This window comes from Paramormyrops kingsleyae, chromosome 24 (assembly GCF_048594095.1).
Source record: "Paramormyrops kingsleyae isolate MSU_618 chromosome 24, PKINGS_0.4, whole genome shotgun sequence".
NCBI classification, from domain to species: Eukaryota; Metazoa; Chordata; class Actinopteri; order Osteoglossiformes; family Mormyridae; genus Paramormyrops; species Paramormyrops kingsleyae.
The window spans coordinates 13,319,511-13,338,662 of record NC_132820.1 but is presented as its reverse complement, the minus strand read 5'-3'; the positions used below and the strand labels follow the sequence as shown (position 1 = coordinate 13,338,662).

Below are 19,152 nucleotides of genomic sequence, written 5' to 3'. Positions count from 1 at the left end.
CTCCGACTGAGAAGCAGTTTCCACAGACGCAGGATGATTCTGCCAGACACGTTCTCGAGCTAAATTATTCCCAAGGATCACAGACACCCCCTCAACAGAGAGGGCAGGACCCACCCACTATTCAACCTCACCTTCCACTAAACCAGAATAAAGGACCACCTTGAGTAAAGTAACCTCAAAAGTATTGCGATCAATACCTCCCAGAACTTGAAAACGGAAATAAAGACCTCAAAATAAACACAAAAATTTTCATGGGAACTTTCTCTGCACGGCCAACTAATGAAACAAATCCATCTGAAATAAATGGGGCATCAGTAGGATTCATTTCAGAAGGAACTAGAGTGATGCGTGACACAAGGCGCTACACTAAAAGACGTAGGTTTCACATAGGAGTAAGGAGATTTTCCTTTGGATTACAACTCTGGACTATTCCATTTCCAATGTCCCCTCCCCATTTGTTCTAATTCAGATTTAACACCAACAGCCGGCAGAGTGTTAACACTTGGACTTTTATTGTGAAATGAATTTACATCTTTCTGGACACTTGCTAAAAGCAGGCGTCACCAGGATGAGCCTTATGAGTTCATTCATACTGATCTACCAACACAGCCGCCTCAGCTTCGTTCTGAGCCTCTCTTCACCACATATGTCGCAACACGCCCTGCCAGAGTATTTTTAAATTGCTCCAAAACTATTAAATCCACCATATTGTCAAACGTTTTAACATTAGAAGCAACACACCACCTTTGACATTTTAACTGCAACTATCCAGCAAATTCAACATCTGTTTAATCTGGTTGTTTTCACATATTTCTAAAACGCTGCCGATAAGCCTTGGGAATTAGTTCAAAGGCCCTCAAGACTGTAACCTTAATAGCATAAACCTCTCTGCGCCAGGCAAATATCAACTTCTCAATACACATCAGGTACCCAACTATATAGAAAAGGTGACAGTGTCCTGGTCCAGACTGATTTACTGCTTTAAAAATCAGATGGAAACAAGGCATGTCATACTATAGTGCACAAAGGTGTGAATGAGAAGCCCGGTTTCTAGGTTGAGTATTCAATTGTACCATATATATTACATTACCATTTAAGAGGGTGAAGTTAACTAAACATTGAAGCAGATTACTTACGTTACAGTACCCCCACCTAACGCGTGAACACCGGATGCACACAAGGGCACTGCTAGGGTCACAAGTCCTCTGAAGTGGATTCCTCCAAATCCATCTCCACTAGCTCATGAATGGTCTTGGGCAGAGGTGCAGGGGCAAAGACAAGATGCTTTACTGACAATACAACTATCACAAACAATGAACCACTAGGGCAGGGCTATTCAACTCACAGTCCTCGAGTTCCGAGCACTGCTGGTTTTCCAGCCTTCCTTTACCTGTCAGTCAGGTGTGAAGCCTCTGACCAATCAGAATCAGTAATTATTAAACTAACTACCTGGGAGAACTGAAAACAAGGCCAGGATTTGGAATCGAGGGCCTGAGTTGAATAGCCCTGCACTAGGGACTAAAACTCAGGCAGAAACTTAAATACAAAAACAACAGGGTAATGACAAGCAGGAGTGAAACAGATAATTAACCAATAGGGGAAGGTGCAGGACAACGAGCAATCAGGGAAACACACAAGGGCAGGTACAAGCACGGGTAACAGGTGAAACTAATTAACTCAGGGAACTGAACAGGTAAGCTAAGAACTAACCAGGGAAACAGAAACTAACACTGGGGAATAACAGACAGGTAGAAATACAACAATGGGCACAAAGAATTAAACAAAAACCAAATAAAAATCAGAAGACACAGGAACTAGAAAAACTCATACAATGAAACACTAGGGAACAAAATCTACAAAAATAGAGGTGGGATTCGAACATAAGACAGAGTGGGTCACTGGAAGGCACATGTTCAATACATTGAGCTATGCAGCTGACAGGGAGCAAGGGACGACACAAAGACTGACAGCACAAGGGACAGGGTGACCAGCAACACCTGCTGGCCAAACGGGGAAGGGACACAGAGTGGGACAGAAGCTGACCCTGACACAGCCTACAAGGCACGCAGCATCCCGGCGATTTCCAGCACAGATACGTACGTAGTCTGGATTATTAATAGTCACGCATCTGCTCAGGTAAAGTTGGATTACAACATGTACAATATAATAATCTATACCACAAGTGTGTCTGCTGGGGTGTGGCATGAGTAAATGGTGTCCTGTAGTTGTGTTCTGGCCATACAGCAACTCTGGACATAACAGACTTCGGATATAACAGACTTTTTTTGCCAGGTTCCTTGAAGTCCGTTATAACTGGATTTTACTGTATTAAATAATAATTATTCTGACACATAGGAATGAAACGCTGCATTCAGTAAGTACATTGAACACTACTTCCGCGTTTAATTTGTTGGCCACTTTTTGCCCGCCGTCTTTTCTGGTTTGGGCTGGTTTTGCTGTCACCCCTTGTGCATATTAGTTCTTGAAATTCTTCATATCCTTCTAATACGAGGCCCTGCTCCGCTTGTGTGAAAAGGTGCGCTCTTCCTTTCGTCATGTTTTCTTGACTCGATGTATATGGGGTTTTCAAGCAGCGCGGACGCGCGCAATCATCTCCGATGAACGGATCCAGCCAGACTAATCTACTACACAGCTGCGCTTGAAAAACCGACTTATCCTGGATGAGTCTCACTGGCATTAACTCATCCAGGATGAGGCATCCGATTTCAGATGATTTAAGCATCGTACGGAAAATACCCCCCAGCTCCCTCTCCCCCCACACACAGACCAAGCCCCCTTTTATGCAATCGATCTGGGACAGGCCTCGCACGCCAGCACATCCCATCAATTAACGTACGGAGCCAGGCCTGGAATAGAACAAGACACAGACAGATAAGGAACAAAACATACTTTGCAGCCATGGGCTGAAAGGGATGTAACACTGCAATCCACACAACATGGTAGACATGTCAGTGTTCAAAAGAGGACAAATTGTTGGTGCGCATCTTGCTGGTGCATCTGTGGCCAGGACAGCAAGTTTCTATGGTGTATCGAGTGTGACAGCATCCGGGGTAATGTCAGCATACCACCAAAAAGGACGGACCACATCCAACAGGAGTAACTGGGCGCATTGGAAACGGTCTGAAAGGGCTGTCTGGGTACTAACCTGGCTTGTACTGAGAACACAGCTGTTTCAATGATGCCAACAATGCAAAGTTATAAAATTGTAGTGAACTGTATTGTTCTCTGATGAGTCGTTCCACATCTGGGAGAGTTACAGCGTAGAGAAACCCTACAAGACTGTCGTGTACCCCGAGTGCAGCATGGGGGTGGATCACTGATGGTTCGGGCTGCAATACCATGGCATTCCCTAGGCTCAGGACTTGTTCTAGATCAGGGTTCTTCAACTCTGGACCTCGATTCCAAATCCAGGCCTTGTTTTCAGTTCTCCCAGGTAGTTAGTTTAATAATTACTGATTCTGATTGGTCAGAGGCTTCACACCTGACTGACAGGTAAAGGAAGGCTGGAAAACCAGCAGTGCTCGGACCTCGAGGACCGTGAGTTGAATAACCCTGTTCTAGATGGTCGCATCACTGCCACGGACACTGTGCCCTGAAGATGGTGCCATGAATCAGGATGATAATGCACCAATACCCACTGCAAGACTGGTGACAGAGTGGTTTGATGAGCATGAAAGTGAAGCTGAAGCTGAACATCTTCCATGACCTGAAGAGTCACCAGATCTGAATAGGCGATGTACTTTGGGGGTGTTTTCGAGGAGCAAGTCAGGAAATGTTTCCCTCGTAGTGACCAGGCTACTGATCTGTAAGAGGAATGGCTCAAAATCCCTGTAATAATAATAATTGAGACTTTATTGATCCCTTTGGGGAAATTCTCTTTACGCCTCCCCCAACTTCCTCTCTATAGGTGAGAGCAGGCTGTCCGTGAAGGGCAGCCACCCATAACAGTACTCAGGGAGCTGAGGGGTTAAGGGTCTTGCTGAAGGACCCACAGATGTGCTGAGGCTGGGCTCAAACCAGCAACCTTCTGATCACAACCACAGAATCTTAGCCCACTGAACCACAAGCTGCAACCATCTCATCATTCGATTAATAATACATCAAACCTAGAAAATCAACACAACAAAAGTTTTTAATATACATTTATAAATTTTTTTTGAGCATTACCTTCCAAAGTATCAAGGGATACAAAGGACTATGGGGGGGGGGGGGGACCTAAATTTATAAAAGTTACAAAGCATTGAAATATTTTAAAAGGCAACAAGAAAACCAAACTGTCATTGTGATGTTTACAATAAGCCGGAGGTCCTGCCTCGTCCTGGACAACACAGGAGCAGCACCGTGGGGGCACACAGGTGTGACCCCCCCCCCAGAGAGTGAAGCATATGGCTTGTTTATAATCAAAACGGTCAGAAGTGTGAGTCTACACGCTACTGTCAAGCCCCAGGTGATATAACACATCTCTCCACATACTGCTTCAACAAGACAAAATAATAATAATATGATATGCACAATGCTCATAACTGTGAAGTGAGTTCTGGAACATTCCATGGTAACAGCAACCGTCTAAGGGCCAAAAAAAAACAACACTTGAGATTCTTTTACATTCAAAATGGCTGAAATGAGTCTGGATGAATCGGCATTGTCCTTTTTTTTGCCCAGGTGCCAGCAGCCCGACAGATGGACAGCTCCCTCCCAGCCCCCAAGAAAAATATCTACAATTATTTCCAGTCTCCAGGTTAAGTCCGGGGCTTCAGTTTGTGTGGTTTATTTATTTAAGGGCCAATCTGTTCTAATCTGTCCACAGTTGACACAGACCATCAGCACTGGGTCCAAAGTATCGTAACAGTTCTACAAAGAGCACCTTTAGGAAGAAAAAAAAAATGTAAATATGGCTTTTAAAACCATGTCAATGAGTGAAAACAGATAAGGTTTAAAATACTTTCTTTCCGAAAAATTTGCTTCTTGAAAGATGGTGAGGACGCGGCGGGTCGTTTCGTGTTGAGCGTGTCGGGTGCTGGTGGACCGGAGAAGGCCGGCGGCGACGAAGGCACGTGTTGCTCCTGAGGTCGGGGCCTGCGGCTGTGTGTGCGCGTGCGACTGCGCGTGCGACTGCGCGTGCGTGGGAGTGAGAGGGAGCGAGAGGCGGAGCCGGGGTGCCGTCACTCGCGTATGCTGGCTGAGTACGAGAACTGCGGGAAGTGGTCCGACTCCTCGCAGTCCAGGCCATCATCTGCAGCGACATGGACAGACAGTCAGAGGGAATTCAAAGGGAGACGCAAAACAATTAATCACACGCATGCGCAGATAAAGAGATGCATGGAGATTAGCCGATTGGGCAGACGAAGACGGACGCACACAGACGTGCAGAGAGGTGGGTGGAGACAGGTATGAGCAGACATATGCGCAGCCATGATTGGGCAAAGAGAAATGCATTGGATGCAGATGTGAAGACTCGCCTGCGCAGGTCCAGATGCACAGATGGGCACGTGCAGACGCATGCGTAAATGCGCATGTGCAGACACACAGAGAAAACTCGGGGCATGCGCAGATGTGAAGATGCGCCTGCGCAGACACGGCACTTTACTCACACTTGTCCGGGGGTGTGAGCGTGATGGTCTGTGCGGTGAACTCATCGTCAAAGTAACGCGTGTCCGTCTCCGACGTCACCTGGGGCTTGAAGGGCGGGGTCAGCTGAGACAGCCAATCAAATCAGAGAGTCAGATGCTGAGCCAGTCACAGCAGCCAGTGACACCCAGTGGTTGCCGGGGCTTAACTTTCAATTTGCCCGACTCTGAGGAGCTCTGCACTCCTGACCCACAGATGCCCCTGAAGCCCTGCATGAGCCCTCCTCACCTTCTTCTGGAGGACATCCTGCCAGTTGATGGAGCTGAAGAATCTGTGGGTCATCACTTCCTTAGCGTCGTCAGTCCCGCCTCCAAGCCTGCAAATCAGCACTATGAGCCTCCAAAGCACAGCCGCCCCCCCACCCCCCCCGCCAGCACCATCACCATCAGCAGCACGGAGCCCCACCTCTGCTTGGGGTCCTTTTTGAGCAGCCCGGCCAGAAGCGCCTTGGCCTCAGGAGACAGGTTCCTAGGGAAGCGGATCTCCTCCATGAGGATGAGTTCGAATAGCCGCTCGTGGTCCTGGTTGTAGAAGGGCAGCCGGCCGCACATCATCTCGTACATGACCACACCCAGCCCCCACCAGTCCACTGCCCGGCCGTAGTCATTGTCCTCCAGCACCTTGGGTGGAGCAGAGACAAGAGGCTGTGGACCACAGGACACATACTCCCCCAACACTGAAGACCTGATGATCTCACGGGAATGTGTTTAGCATCCGGAAGGGCCGTACCTCGGGGGCCAGGTACTCGGGGGTGCCGCAGAAGGTCTTCATGGTGGCCCCGTCGGTGATGCCTTCCTTGCACAGGCCGAAGTCCGTAATCTTGATGTGGCCATCCTTGTCTAGCATGAGGTTCTCCAGCTACCGGGAAATCCAAAGCAGACCACGGCAGATGAAGGCATGCATATGTACGTCTACTTAGGAGTCTCTTCCGCGAATGCAGATCTTGGACTGCGTCCCATCTGCAGCCCAGCCGGTTTTGACCCGAGTCCCTCACCTTGAGATCCCTGTAGACCACGTCTCGAGAGTGCAGGTACTCCAGCGCGGACACGATCTCGGCGCCGTAGAATCGTGCCCGGTCCTCGGTGAAGACGCGCTCCCGGGAAAGGTGAAAGAACAACTATGGAGAGAGAGGAACAGCGACATAAAGCTGACTGCACACACATTAAGCGCCTGACGGCCAAAGCCTAGCGATCACGGTAAAAAACACTCATCATCAGTTGGACGACAGAGAACAGAGATTTCACAGTTCAAATCATATTTAAATTAATCTGTTAGGAGCATCACATTTATTCCCATAGCCAAGACGAAATAGTTTCCTTGATTAGCCAGTCACAATTAACATAATTAAGCGCTGAACAATTAGATCATGGCTGATTATAGAGCTGGGCGGTATGACCAGAAATTTATATCACGGTATTTTTCGAAGTTATATTGTTTTTTTTTTGTTTTTTTTATAAAGTATTACTGAGCGTTTACCACATTTTACAGGACACATTTTTGTTTTACATTTTTGTATTGTTTCAACATTAACTATATTATTTTATTATTAGCCATTGCGCCTATCCGCTACCTTAATGATAAAGTGTTTGTTGGCTAACTGCTTATAGATAGTGTGCGCCGGCCAAGCTAACATTTTTGATAAGTGTTTAATAGTTCAGTGTTGCTGGAACTGACCTCGCGAAATTTCCCGGGATGTCGGTCTTTAAGATGCTTCGCCTGGTTCAACGTGCTACTTGACTTCGTCGCCACAACTTTGTAGCACTGTTTGCATAGAGGCTTATCGACATCCTTAGCCTTTCCATGCTCGTCTGCAAAATACTTCCAAATGGCACTTTTGCGTTTTTTTTTTTCTTTTTACTAAAGCAGCTTGCGAAGTGCCTTCAGCTGCAGCAAATGCCATGTTCGGGTAACTCTGTATGTGTGTGTTAACCAGCGCGAATGCGTTCAGCGGCTTTTGAGAGGAGGGGAGGGGCTGCGCGAGTGTGTATGTACGTGCGGCTGCGCTGTAGTGATGCTGTGTGAACTGTGGCGAATGAGGCGAAAACCACACTGTTGGTACCAATAAAGGTGAAAATGAGTTTCTAATCAGATACTAATTTTTAATATTGATTAGTATCCGAGAATCGATTTTGACAACCCCAGTGTCTCATTATTTCCAACTCCAGCGTCAGCTATATCTTCCGTTTCTGATCTTTCGTGGTACATTTTTAGCGGTGCAGCAGTGAAAAGGGTCACCCCCTTAAACGGTTTCCAGCTGCACCACTTTCCGAACGTTGTGTAGGCTGTTTAAACTGGCATTGCGGTATAAGAAAAATTCATATTATAACAATAATAAACGGTTTTTGGTATGAACTGGTATACCGCCCAATAGTGATGCGCGGGTCGTCTCGTAACCCGCGGACCCCGCGGGTAACCCGCGGGTCGGGTTGGGGCGGGTAAAGAAATTATTACTTTATTTGCGGGGCGGGTTGGGGCGGGTCATTAAAAACAAAATTAAATAAAAAATCCATGTATGTTGCGTGCAATTCCCTATAGCCTATTAAATATTTGGGAATATCTATTTTCATATTTTATTAAGTTCTTTGATAAGGTTATACGTCACGTGACAAGTCACGAAAGCGCCAAGCAGTAGTGATGCGCGGGTCGTCTCGTAACCCGCGGACCCCGCGGGTCGGGTTGGTGCGGGTAAAGAAATTGTCACTTTATTTGCGGGGCGGGCTGGGGCGGGCCAAATAATTTCATAAAAGCGGGACCCGCGGGTTGGAAAAATACCTGACCCGCGCATCACTACCGCCCAACACTAGCTGATTAACACCAATGAACTTGAATTTGAAGGTTTTCACAAATAGGAATGCATCCTAAAGTGTTTTCTTTTAACCAGATCTGTGGAAGACTACAGCTGCTTGCTTATTTTCACATGCGCTACAGATGGAACTCATTGCAGCCGGCGCCCTCTGGTGGGGGGAGGACTAGGCTGCCTTTTCCTGCCCACTTACCTCTCCTCCATTGGCGTACTCCATCACAAAGCAGAGGCGATCATGGGTCTGAAAGGCGTACTTTAGTGTCTGAAAAAGTATAGCAGCATGGCGTCAACATGACTGTATGGTCGAGAGACACGGGTGAGACAGCTGGGTGTGGCCAAGACAGTCAAAAACCTCATTGGGAAATATGAACAGCGCCCCCTGTCGCCACACTGCACCAGTGTGATGTCCGCCCCCCTCGGTCAGTCTTCTGAATATTTAGGTATGACCACAGCATTCTCTTTGGAATCCCCTGAGTCCCTAGCTTCCACCCTCGCATACTCACAGTGAGGAAGGGATGCCTGGTATTCTGCAACACCCGGCTCTCAGTCACGGTGTGTGCCACTTCATCCTGGGGGGGGGAGGGAGTGGGGGCATGTATGCCGAGGTTAGCAGACAGAGTCATGGCGTAGGAGGCAGGCAACGACACAGCCAGCCCACGCTAAGGAAGCCAACCTCCCCGCCTCCGGATGGTACGTTCCATTTTACAATATGCACTGAACATGGGATCAGCAACATGCATGGCAGAAGGGGGGGGGAGGGAGACAAGTGCTGTATAACACTGCTTAACCCTCTGGGGTGTAGGGGTAGGGAACACACATTCACTGACTGGGGCATGGTCATACATTTTTTTCAATATTATAAACTTAATTCATGGCAAATAAATTATTTCTTATATATTTGTGTTGCCATTAAACTCATCTTTATTTTAATGTACTTTGTAAATATGTCAGATTCATATTAAGTTTGTAATTTGGCATCAAAGACAACAGACATTGCAAAATGCAGTTTGGAACACGTGCAGAAACATTATAAAAGTACATAGTAAGCAATGGTGGCAGTTTGTTTTGATCCCAGATATCTGATCACCAAAGTCTTGGCTACATGAAGATGACTAAATGGTGTAGATGCAACATTCATTTGGATAAATAAATAAGAAAAACCAAACTCATGTCACTATTTCTGGCTCCTTTCATTGAATATGTAGCAACTTTAATGTGTATGAATGAGCCATTGACACCTGGCCACATCCCCCCCCCCCCCTTTTATGGTGCTGATGGGGATGTATCTGGATCGCGTTTCACTGTTGCGTTGTTCCTCAAATTACCATGCGAATGCGATTTGAATACGCGCTAATGCGGCTATTTAGAATGTGAATAGCGATCTTCGGGTGAGAGCGGTACTACACGCCCCCGATGCAGGTAAAACAAAGTAAGGTGACATGGTTTACTTTCTTGCCGATTTAGCCTAATTTTAAAAACTTTAATACTTCCGACAATGGACGTTTTGAAAAGAAGACCGATTACGGATTCAGTCAGCGCTTTTTTTTCTTCATGATTCTACATAAAGATTTCAGCGAGATATAAACTGAAATAGACGCGGAAAATGCGCTGCATCGTCGACGATGCGCCCGACCCCAGAGGGTTAATCGCAGCCAATGAGAGGCCCATCCCGAAGGGCGACGCCCACCTTGGCGATGATGACTTCCTTGCGCAGGATCTTCATGGCGTAGTACACACCTGTGGCCTTCTCCTTCACCAGGATCACCTTCCCGAAGGTGCCCTTACCCAGCAGCTTCAGGTAGTCAAAGTCATTCATGGTCTGCGGGCGGGTGGGGGGGGGGAGGGGGGGCATGGAAAATGATTAACCAAAGGAATTGGAGAGGCGGCCATTTTGTCCCCAAGGTCAAAGCGGAGTGTGTACTGTCACACGAGCATGAGCAGCGAACAGAGCTAACATGCTAACCCACCTCTGCGGGACCATTCGGGTCACATGACACTCAGATTTGCTGATTCATTAACTGACAACATGAATCAGAGACAGAGGGGGAAGGGCGATGGACAGGTAGCCCCCGGCCGGCTGTCCGGCACTGACCACTTTGCTGCGTGACTTGGACATGGTCACTTCCATCTCCTCCATGCCGCTGCTGTCGCTGCTAAAGCGAAAGTCCATGGCTTCGTCCTCCTCACGCATCTTCAGGCCGTTGGCCACGGTCTGGATGGCCTTCATCCACTCTTCCCTGGACACAGACCACGGGAGATGTCATCTCGAGAGTCACGGAGGAGCACGAGCCGCCGATGATCGAGCTCCCGTCGCCACACCCCCGTCCCCCTGCGGCCCCCCCTCCCTCACCGCTCCTCATTGCTCTCCACATGGAAGGTGCGCTCGATGACCGTGGTCCACTGCAGGCACCGGATCACGAAGGTGTTCGGTTTGGGCCTCTCCGTCTTCATCAGCTGGCACTCTGGAAGCGGGAGTTGGCATGAGCGAGAGCAGAACGCCAGATAGTCCCCCCCCCCCCCCCCACGGCGCCGCGATGTCGGGGAAACCCCCGCCGCCCCAGGAACCCTACCTGCCACCGAGAAGTTGTTGAGAGGGGGGAGACTGTGGTCCGACGTCTCCGGCCGCTCCTTGTAGCCAATGAAGGAGCCATCGCTCTTCAGGATGAAGTACCGTGGCCTCCATGTCTTGATGTACTCACCTGTGTGAGGTGAGAATAGCGCCCCCCACAGGCCAGTCAGGGAAACAGCAACTTTTAGATTTCTATACTGTGAGAATGGCCTGGTCAAACGCCAGATCACCAACGTACAGTAAAACACTGGATTTTGCTGTGTAATAATGACAGTAATATTTATTTTTGTCCCAATGACGAAACTATAAAAGCAAATATTGACAAACTGGCTGTAGTTGGGTAACGCAATCTGACCCCTCTGACAGGGTGGGGGGCGCGCATGGACTGCCGTGCTCCTTACCTCGCTTATGAAGCCACCCTTCTCTCACCACGGTAACGTCGTTCATGCTTGGGCAGGGAGTGTCAGGGGGCGGCGCTGGGGGAGGGGGTGGGGGAGGTTAATGGGGGCGGCGATGTCGTGGCAGGGTGGAGGGGGGGCGCACGTCAAGGAGAGCTTTAGCACGGACAGGGCGTGACGACACCTGGGAACCTGGGGGGGGGAGGAGGAGGAGGAGGAGGGACAGAGAAGAAAATAAACAGGGGGTGTGAGCACCAGACAAAGCAGAGGGAGCCATCTCCGGGGAGGAAGAGGAGGCCCGGCTCCCCAGGGAGGAAGAGGAGGCCCTGCTCCCCAGGGAGGAAGAGGAGGCCCTGCTCCCCAGGGAGGAAGAGGAGGCCCTGCTCCCCAGGGAGGAAGAGGAGGCCCTGCTCCCCAGGGAGGAAGAGGAGGCCCTGCTCCCCAGGGAGCTCTTTCGATCTCAGACGAATATGCTACGGCTTTCTCTTCATTCACAGATCCTATCACACTGCATCACCTGCTTCGACTACTTCCCTGTTCTACCAGGAGGAGGTGCTGTGCAGAGAGGAGCGTAGGGTTATTCAGGGAAATTGCGGGCTACTACGCTTAAAGTCATTGTCCAGGTCAGGGACACCAAAGCAGATAAATCACAAGCAGTGTGGGAGGGGGGGGGGGGGGCAGCGAGAGGAGGGAGGGAGAGGACAAAGTGAGAGCGTGTGACAAGAGGGCTAAAGATGGGAGGGGGGCACTGGATGAGGACTGCCTGCTTACTGTCCAGCGCAGGAAAGATGGCCCGTTTTTGTACTTGTGACGGTTCACTGCACGGCAGCCGCGATGGCAGCAGTAGCCCTGGATGGCAGTAGTAGCCCTGGATGGCAGCAGTAGCCCTGGATGGCAGCAGTAGCCCTGGATGGCAGCAGTAGCCCTGGATGGCAGCAGTAGCCCTGGATGGCAGCAGTAGCCCTGGATGGCAGCAGTAGCCCTGGATGGCAGCAGTAGCCCTGGATGGCAGCAGTAGCCCTGGATGGCAGCAGTAGCCCTGGATGGCAGCAGTAGCCCTGGATGGCAGCAGTAGCCCTGGATGGCAGCAGTAGCCCTGGATGGCAGCAGTAGCCCTGGATGGCAGTAGTAGCCCTGGATGGCATGCACACACAGACCACCGGCCTGGAGCACTCCTGCCCCACCCGCCATAGACTCTGTGCCGGATTACTCCTGACTAAATCCCGTCCTTGTGACGGAGTGGCTGACCAGCTGCCGGACAGGAGTTACCTGTGCGTCCAAACCGCCATACAGGAAGCCAGCTGAATGACCTACAGACAAACTGAACACTAAGTAACTGCTGGCTGCCTCTCCCAGCCCCCCCCCCCTGCCCCAAAGCACCCCTCCCCCCCCCATCACAAACAGGGCTGGGTATCGAAACCTGGTGCCCACATGTACTGGACCTCACCTCACAGCCACGCAGATACCAGTGCCTCTTAAATGCCTGAGCCGTCCACTGAAATATTTGCCCTCTGGTGCTCATGCAGCACAAGCATCACTGCACCTTACGTTCCATCTCCAGCTCATGTTACACTTGCTCTGATGTCAGCAGATGCCAAACCTTAGCCAGTAGCTACTTCAAACCCAGTTAAAAAGCCTAAAGCTGAACAGTCTAAAGCTGTATTTCACTCGGAAGGACTGCGACGCTGGGGTGCACTTTAAAAGCAGCTGCGCGTGAAGGGGGAAGGCCTCAAGTTTAATGACGCGTCTGGCATGGCACGGGACACACTTGAAGGCAGAGGGATGCACTCTGCTCAACAGCGTGGGCCAACTGTGTTGTACTTATCGCATATATAAGTGTTAAGTTAAATTGTTTCATTCAAAGTTCAAATTTGCCCTAGAAATAAAAAAGACGTCGTCAACCTTCGTTTGGCCTTTGACCTTATTCGAGCGACGTTTAGGGACCAACACAGTTTTAAAAGTATCGTTTTAGCATCAGTGTCGAAAAACACCCAAACGATGCCCTAGTCCTAATAGCGAAGCACCGAAACCTCATCCCACGCATCCCTCGGACCCCCCCCGCCCCCGCTCCCCCTCCCAGCAGCATCCGGGAGAAGCACTTCAGTCAAAAAGGCTTCCAGAATTAGCAGGGGACTCTACGAAAGCTCTGCACCCCTACGTTACCAACCACCCCTCCCCCCACCGACAGGGAACCTCGACTCGTCTGGGGTTTCGGGTCTATGCGGGTTCGAGACGTGGGAGGAGCCAAATACCGCAGACACACAGCAGCTCGGGGGGGGGGGGGGGGGGGCAGAGAGGAAATTCAAAGCGATCCTACGGTTCCCGTCGTCCATCCCTGACGTTTAACAAGTTCTGCTGGTTCACAGAAAGCCAGCGGCCTGGAAACAGGCCGGCCACCGCAAAGGGATGGCCAGCACCTCCTCAGACACAAGGCTGCTCTCGGCTGCGAGTCCGGTGTCAGCGCTGACTCCGGCGCCCCGCTCCGCCTTTCGGTTGCTATTTGACTCAGCCTGAGCCACTGCGAATTCAAGCCATCAGCTGATGACTGACTGATTAGCGCGTTCCTGCTCGGCACGGGGATTTTCGCAGACCGAAAGCATCTGCTCCCCTGACAGGAATTATACACCACAAGAATTTGTTTGTGATTGAGAATTGATTTCACCTTGTCAACACGATCTCTCATAACACTGACGCGGCAAATACGCCGTTTACAGGCAACCGACACGCAGAGCTGAAAAACCCAAAGGCTGCGCTCGCTGCGCGTGTAAGCAGTCCTGCCAGACTGGGCTTTTCACGCCAAATCAGACCAAACATCTGTCTGGTTGACACTACTCTTAGAATTTGGCAGACGCTTCAGTCCACACCGGCTCACAACATATAATAACGTATGAAAGCGAGGTTGCGTTGCTGGAGTCGTCGCTCAACCAAAGCATCACAGCAGTTGAGACCAAGACAGACAAGCTGTCCCTAACTAGGTCAGGTCATTACTCACTGTCCCTCTTGATTCCAGTCCCTAAACTGGTCCCCAAGGGCACCGGAAGCCCCTCTCATGGACGGAGGCGATGAAGGGGAGTGATCACAAATCTCTTCCAATCTTCTCGGCAGCCAAACTTAACAGTCCCCCCTACACCACTTGAAGGCCCAAGCCACGTTTATACTGATTACCATGGACACCTCATGCCATCAGCATCAACATGGCTGAGTCACCAACCTACCACGTATTCCACCAAGACGACAATTAAGGCGGTTGGGGTAAAATCGTAATTTTAGTATAAGAGCATTAACCTAAATGTAGATTTGCCAATGGCTGATATCTGCAGATCTCGGCATTCAGATAAATCTGCATGGTTTGTTTGGGTCGGGTGTTCTTTTTTTGTAGAACAGAACATCGTAATCTCTGTATCAGACAATCGGCAGCCAATCAGAGAACCGCGCCCAACGGGAACAATGCTACACTCCGTTTGAGTTTATTATGGGGCCAATAGGCTCGATGCTGGACACTGCGGCCAAAAGGACGACCACCGACAGGTGGACAGGAGACAACTAACTAATAATGTGTTGCTTAAAGTAGAAGGAAAACCCAAGAAATATTGATTAAGAAAATAAAAACATTCACCAGTCCTTGTTAGGTAAAAATCACATTCCCCCAACTTCAACCTCTTCCACAGACACCAGAATGCCCTCAAAATCACGGCACCCCAGCCTCCCAAACTCCTGACAAACTGCGGTGTGATGTGTAAACCTCTTCAGGACAGCAGAAGCTTTCAAAGCAGCAAATCAGCCCGCTCCCCAGTTCTGAGATTTCTCTGGAGTCGTACGTCCAAAATTAAGCGTTTCAGTTCAGTCTTCAGGACCTTCTACGCGTTTTAACCTTTACAAAAAAGGAAATCCAGTACCCTTTACTCTTACGGAGGTAAAGCACGCAAAAGGGCTGATATGTTAATGCTTCATTTAGGTGATATGGCCAGCACATTTCCTTGCGCTGATGTTGTTTAAGGCTGTTTTTATCTGATGCCTTTCAGACACCAAGATGTGACATTTGCCAGCACCACAGAAAACACTTAGTTACTAGAGTAGCCCTGATCGGGGTGTTTAAAAAAAAACAAATAAAAAAAAAACATCAACATCCACCTTGTTTTGTCCTTGTTCGTGTTTTGTACTCAAGCGGAAAAAAAACTACCGATTCCGACTAGATTAAGCTTGTTAGCGATTGACAGCACACTAATCGCACTGCACTGGGGTTCTGAAGTCTTTCGCACCGTTAGGTTTAACACCTTGTTATAAGGAAATGTTTCTATGTCAGCCTGCAATTCCTTAACCTCTACGTCCCCTACTGGTCAACGGTGTTAACTGAAGGATCAACAGATATTCGCTGAGTGACACCAGGAGTTTCTACAGGTTAGTTCTCTAATCAGGCATAAAAATCAGAAACGTTTTGGCTCTGAATAACCAGCCGGTCTGTGACGGAGACAGACAGCTCATCACACCAAACCTGGCAGACCGCACAGGGGATCCCAGTCCTTTTGCATTATTTACCTTAAATGACGCAACCAAAGGTGACGCAAAAGGAAAATAAGGAATTAAGATATCACATAACGGTTAAAAAAAAAACACTTCTTCCTCATGTTTAATTAACCTTAATACTCTGAAGAATCCCAATCTCTTACTCTTCAGAATATATTGCTCTAATTTATTCGCCATAACGAGACTTCTCTACACACCGTTAGTAGTTTTAACGAAATAGGCTTTGACTCCTTAACTGCGATTTTGTTCTGCTTTTTGATAATACCTTAATAACAATAACTTTTACCTGTGCGAGGAAAAGCGTTTCAGCGAAGCTGTCAGACAGCGGCAGAAGGGAGAGAAACGGCGGCGGATTCATTTCACACTTTCCTAATTTGTAGGACTGGTGTTAAAGGATTTAATTTCAATCCTGTGATATTTCGTCTCATTAAACATCTTAAAATGGAAAGTTACTTCTAACCGATTCGGGCACGATCACGGTGATGTGAACGTAGATTTAAACAAATAAATAAACAAATAAATAAATAAAAATAATAAACATTTACATGAAATGACACCTGCTGGTCTTCATCAGTTGCTATAGATGTGTCCCGAGTCAAAATAAAACAAAGACAATTATAAACCATGCAATTCTGCTAGTTTCCTAAGTGCTTCGCCGCCAACGTCTTTATACACATCTTCAGAGAAGAATTCACTAATATATGAAACGTTATAATATATAAAATGGTACAATCAACCTAAACGTATGTTCACAACGAAAGTCCAGTATTGAACGAGATGATTATTATTAATAATAATAGTCTGTAGTTTAATAATGTAGATAATAACGACGGGGTGATGCCTAGCAGCTAAAGAGACTTTTCCCGTTTTTATAAGGCAGACAGACGCCGGCCACTGGAGCTGCAACCCGCCGGGCAGCATAGCGGTCTCCCCGGCCGACGGGCACCTCGGAAGCCGGGATGGATTCGCGTAGAAAGAAAACCTTTTACGGGTGTTATTTTAAAACCAACGCTAAAAAAAAAAAAAAAAAAGCACCAACGCAGATAATGTAGGAAACGAGTCGGGGCAGCAGGACCAAGGTACCACGGAAACCGCGGCTAAGGTCTAATGACACCGCCGGCAGCCGTGAGCTGGGTCAGACCCCCCGGCGCCCGCAGTCGATGCAGAAAACCTGGGTCTGTTATCCGGCGGCCGAGTTGAGGAGGCTCACGGTCATGGTCACGGTCATGGCCCCGCAGAGACCTGTCTCCGGCGGAGCGCCGCAGCCCCACGCACGCCCGACGCAGACCCCCCGGGCCACCCCGCCGTGGCCGTGCTTCCCCCCTCCCGGACCCGCTGGCGGTGTACCTCGGGGCTTTCCTTCACTCCTCTTCACGTCCGGCCGAGGTTGCTGCAGAGGCCGAATCACAACATCCACGGGCGCGCCGCTCCTCGCTTTCCGCTCTGTCTCCTTCCCTCCCCGGCTGTGCTGCTTCGACCCCCCCCTTGTCCCGGGCTGCCCCAGCCGTAATCACCACCAGGCCTCGTCCAGTGAACGACATCAAACAAGAAAAAGAGAGAGAAAAAAAGGAACTCCGCACGAGTCCCTGGGCGGAAGTGACGCACACACCGCCTCCCCGGTGCTGCCGCGCGCGCACTACCAGTCTGGATCCGAACAGAGACTCAGCGCCAAGTGCACGCGCGCCTGCGGGAGAGGTCCACAAACCGAGCTCCGGCTGCGGAGGCTCGTTACGCAAATGGCGCTGGTCGCCGTGTGTCCGTACGGGCCCACACACGCGTATGTACGCATGTTGTGCGCAGGTTACGCTGTGCTTGGCATGACGCACGTAAACACCGCAGCGTTTCTGTCAATGGCATTCGCTGACGTGGAACGTTATTTCCTAGGTACACGACAGATTTGTTTAAGAAAATCTAATACAATAACGGAGCACAGGTGTAGGGGAAACTGCGCCAGATGCGTGACATGGTACCGCATGGTTTTACGGATTTGATGTCGCAGGGATTTTCAAATAAGGAAGAGCAGAGCTCTGTCACTAAAACATCCCGTTCCATGCTGGGAAGCAGATCGTGAACACATAAATCGTATTAGCCTATAGCATTATAATAAACGATTTCTTAATCCCGGAACAAACATTCAGACCTGAGCCTGATTATTTATCACCTGACCAACCACAGTTGGACTAATATGACACGTATGCAGGGAAACTGAACACCGTAATCCATCAAACCTCTTCACACAGATATGGTTCCGCAAAATGAAAATGTGAAGTCTAACAGTACATGCAAATACACAATCGTTGATTCAATTCTACACGAAAGACTCATAGTGCCTTTGAATTTTGACAGCTTTGAAATTCTATGTAGATACACGTACATTAACGACCTTTAAAGATGTACTCTACCTTTCTTTTTACAAACATACAAATTTGGCAGAAATTATACTCCACTGTAACAGACATCCCTGCTCCATAAGTACTGCAACCCTGCACTGAATTTAACTAGCTATTTAAAATGTATGTATGGATGGATGAAGATGACCAATTCTGCTGAGTTGCATCTCATCAACCTCGTCAGATATGTACATCAGGTATGGCCTCATTGGGTCTCGATGCCCTTTCAGAACGTCTTGTTGATTCCCAGAGGCTGTGCGCTGATCCAGAGTAGATGTTTAAGCTGTATTACAGAAGTATAGGGGCACCAAGCCAGACAGAGAGAGAGACAGGGAGAGTGAGACAGAGAGACAGGGAGAGAGATAGCCATCTCTTCAGTATTCTGTACTGGAATCAATATGCAGTCATTTGACCCTAATTGTTTACAGTGGTACAGTGATCAATAGAACACACCTGCATCCCAAAGAACTTTCATGTTCTGTCATTCAGAGGTAAACTGGCACTGCTCCAGCTCTGCAAAGCATTTTAAGCAACACATTTCCATTAAATTTCCAGCTGTATGAAGCAGCTTGAATCCAGGTAAAGGCAACAAACTAATTAGGTCACCACAACCAAAGACGTCTGTTTTAAATTCTCATCAGCAGGGGAGTAGCTAAGCATCCCGGGCCCCTGGAGAAAACGCCACCGTGGGTCCCCTGCTTGGGTTGCCACTTTCAGTCTCTCAGCTGATTTTGCCAAGCGGGTGGGATTTCGGCGTCCATGCACAGCCTTCATGCCAGTTATTTGATTATTCCTGCAATCCACTCTGGCTCCTGCATT

General features: G+C 48.9%; 1 protein-coding gene across 4 annotated transcripts; it reads right to left on the bottom strand.

Annotated features, from left to right (window-relative positions):
• Positions 1 to 4,135: 4,135 nt before the first annotated feature.
• On the bottom strand, positions 4,136 to 17,680 carry LOC111850633 (RAC-beta serine/threonine-protein kinase). Of its 4 annotated transcripts, XM_072706300.1 has the most exons (15): positions 12,288 to 13,669; positions 12,191 to 12,250; positions 11,423 to 11,497; positions 11,023 to 11,151; positions 10,803 to 10,914; positions 10,545 to 10,689; positions 10,140 to 10,271; positions 8,956 to 9,021; positions 8,646 to 8,714; positions 6,644 to 6,766; positions 6,379 to 6,507; positions 6,055 to 6,269; positions 5,878 to 5,965; positions 5,613 to 5,715; positions 4,136 to 5,254 (listed from the first exon to the last, which is right to left on the bottom strand). In XM_072706300.1, the coding sequence occupies exons 1-15, from the start codon at positions 12,562 to 12,564 to the stop codon at positions 5,184 to 5,186; spliced, it is 1,794 nt and encodes a 597-aa protein (XP_072562401.1). In that variant the 5' UTR covers positions 12,565 to 13,669; the 3' UTR covers positions 4,136 to 5,183. The 4 variants fall into 4 exon arrangements, with proteins under 4 accessions (XP_072562401.1, XP_023680505.2, XP_023680506.2 ...); XM_023824737.2 differs by lacking the exons at positions 12,191 to 12,250; positions 12,288 to 13,669 and adding an exon at positions 17,291 to 17,680 and having other exon boundaries at positions 11,423 to 11,611; XM_023824738.2 differs by having other exon boundaries at positions 11,423 to 11,611; positions 12,191 to 12,344.
• Positions 17,681 to 19,152: the final 1,472 nt, after the last annotated feature.

Bases quoted from the DNA above. Each gene is read 5' to 3' on its own strand.
- LOC111850633 (XM_072706300.1), bottom strand. From the start codon at position 12,564: ATGCCATCCAGGGCTACTACTGCCATCCAGGGCTACTGCTGCCATCCA. The intron at 10,915-11,022 runs GTAGGGTTCCTG...TCCCGCTTCCAG, and splicing joins CAACAACTTCTCGGTGGCAG to AGTGCCAGCTGATGAAGACG. The intron at 5,716-5,877 runs GTGAGGAGGGCT...TGGCTGTCTCAG, and splicing joins AGGATGTCCTCCAGAAGAAG to CTGACCCCGCCCTTCAAGCC.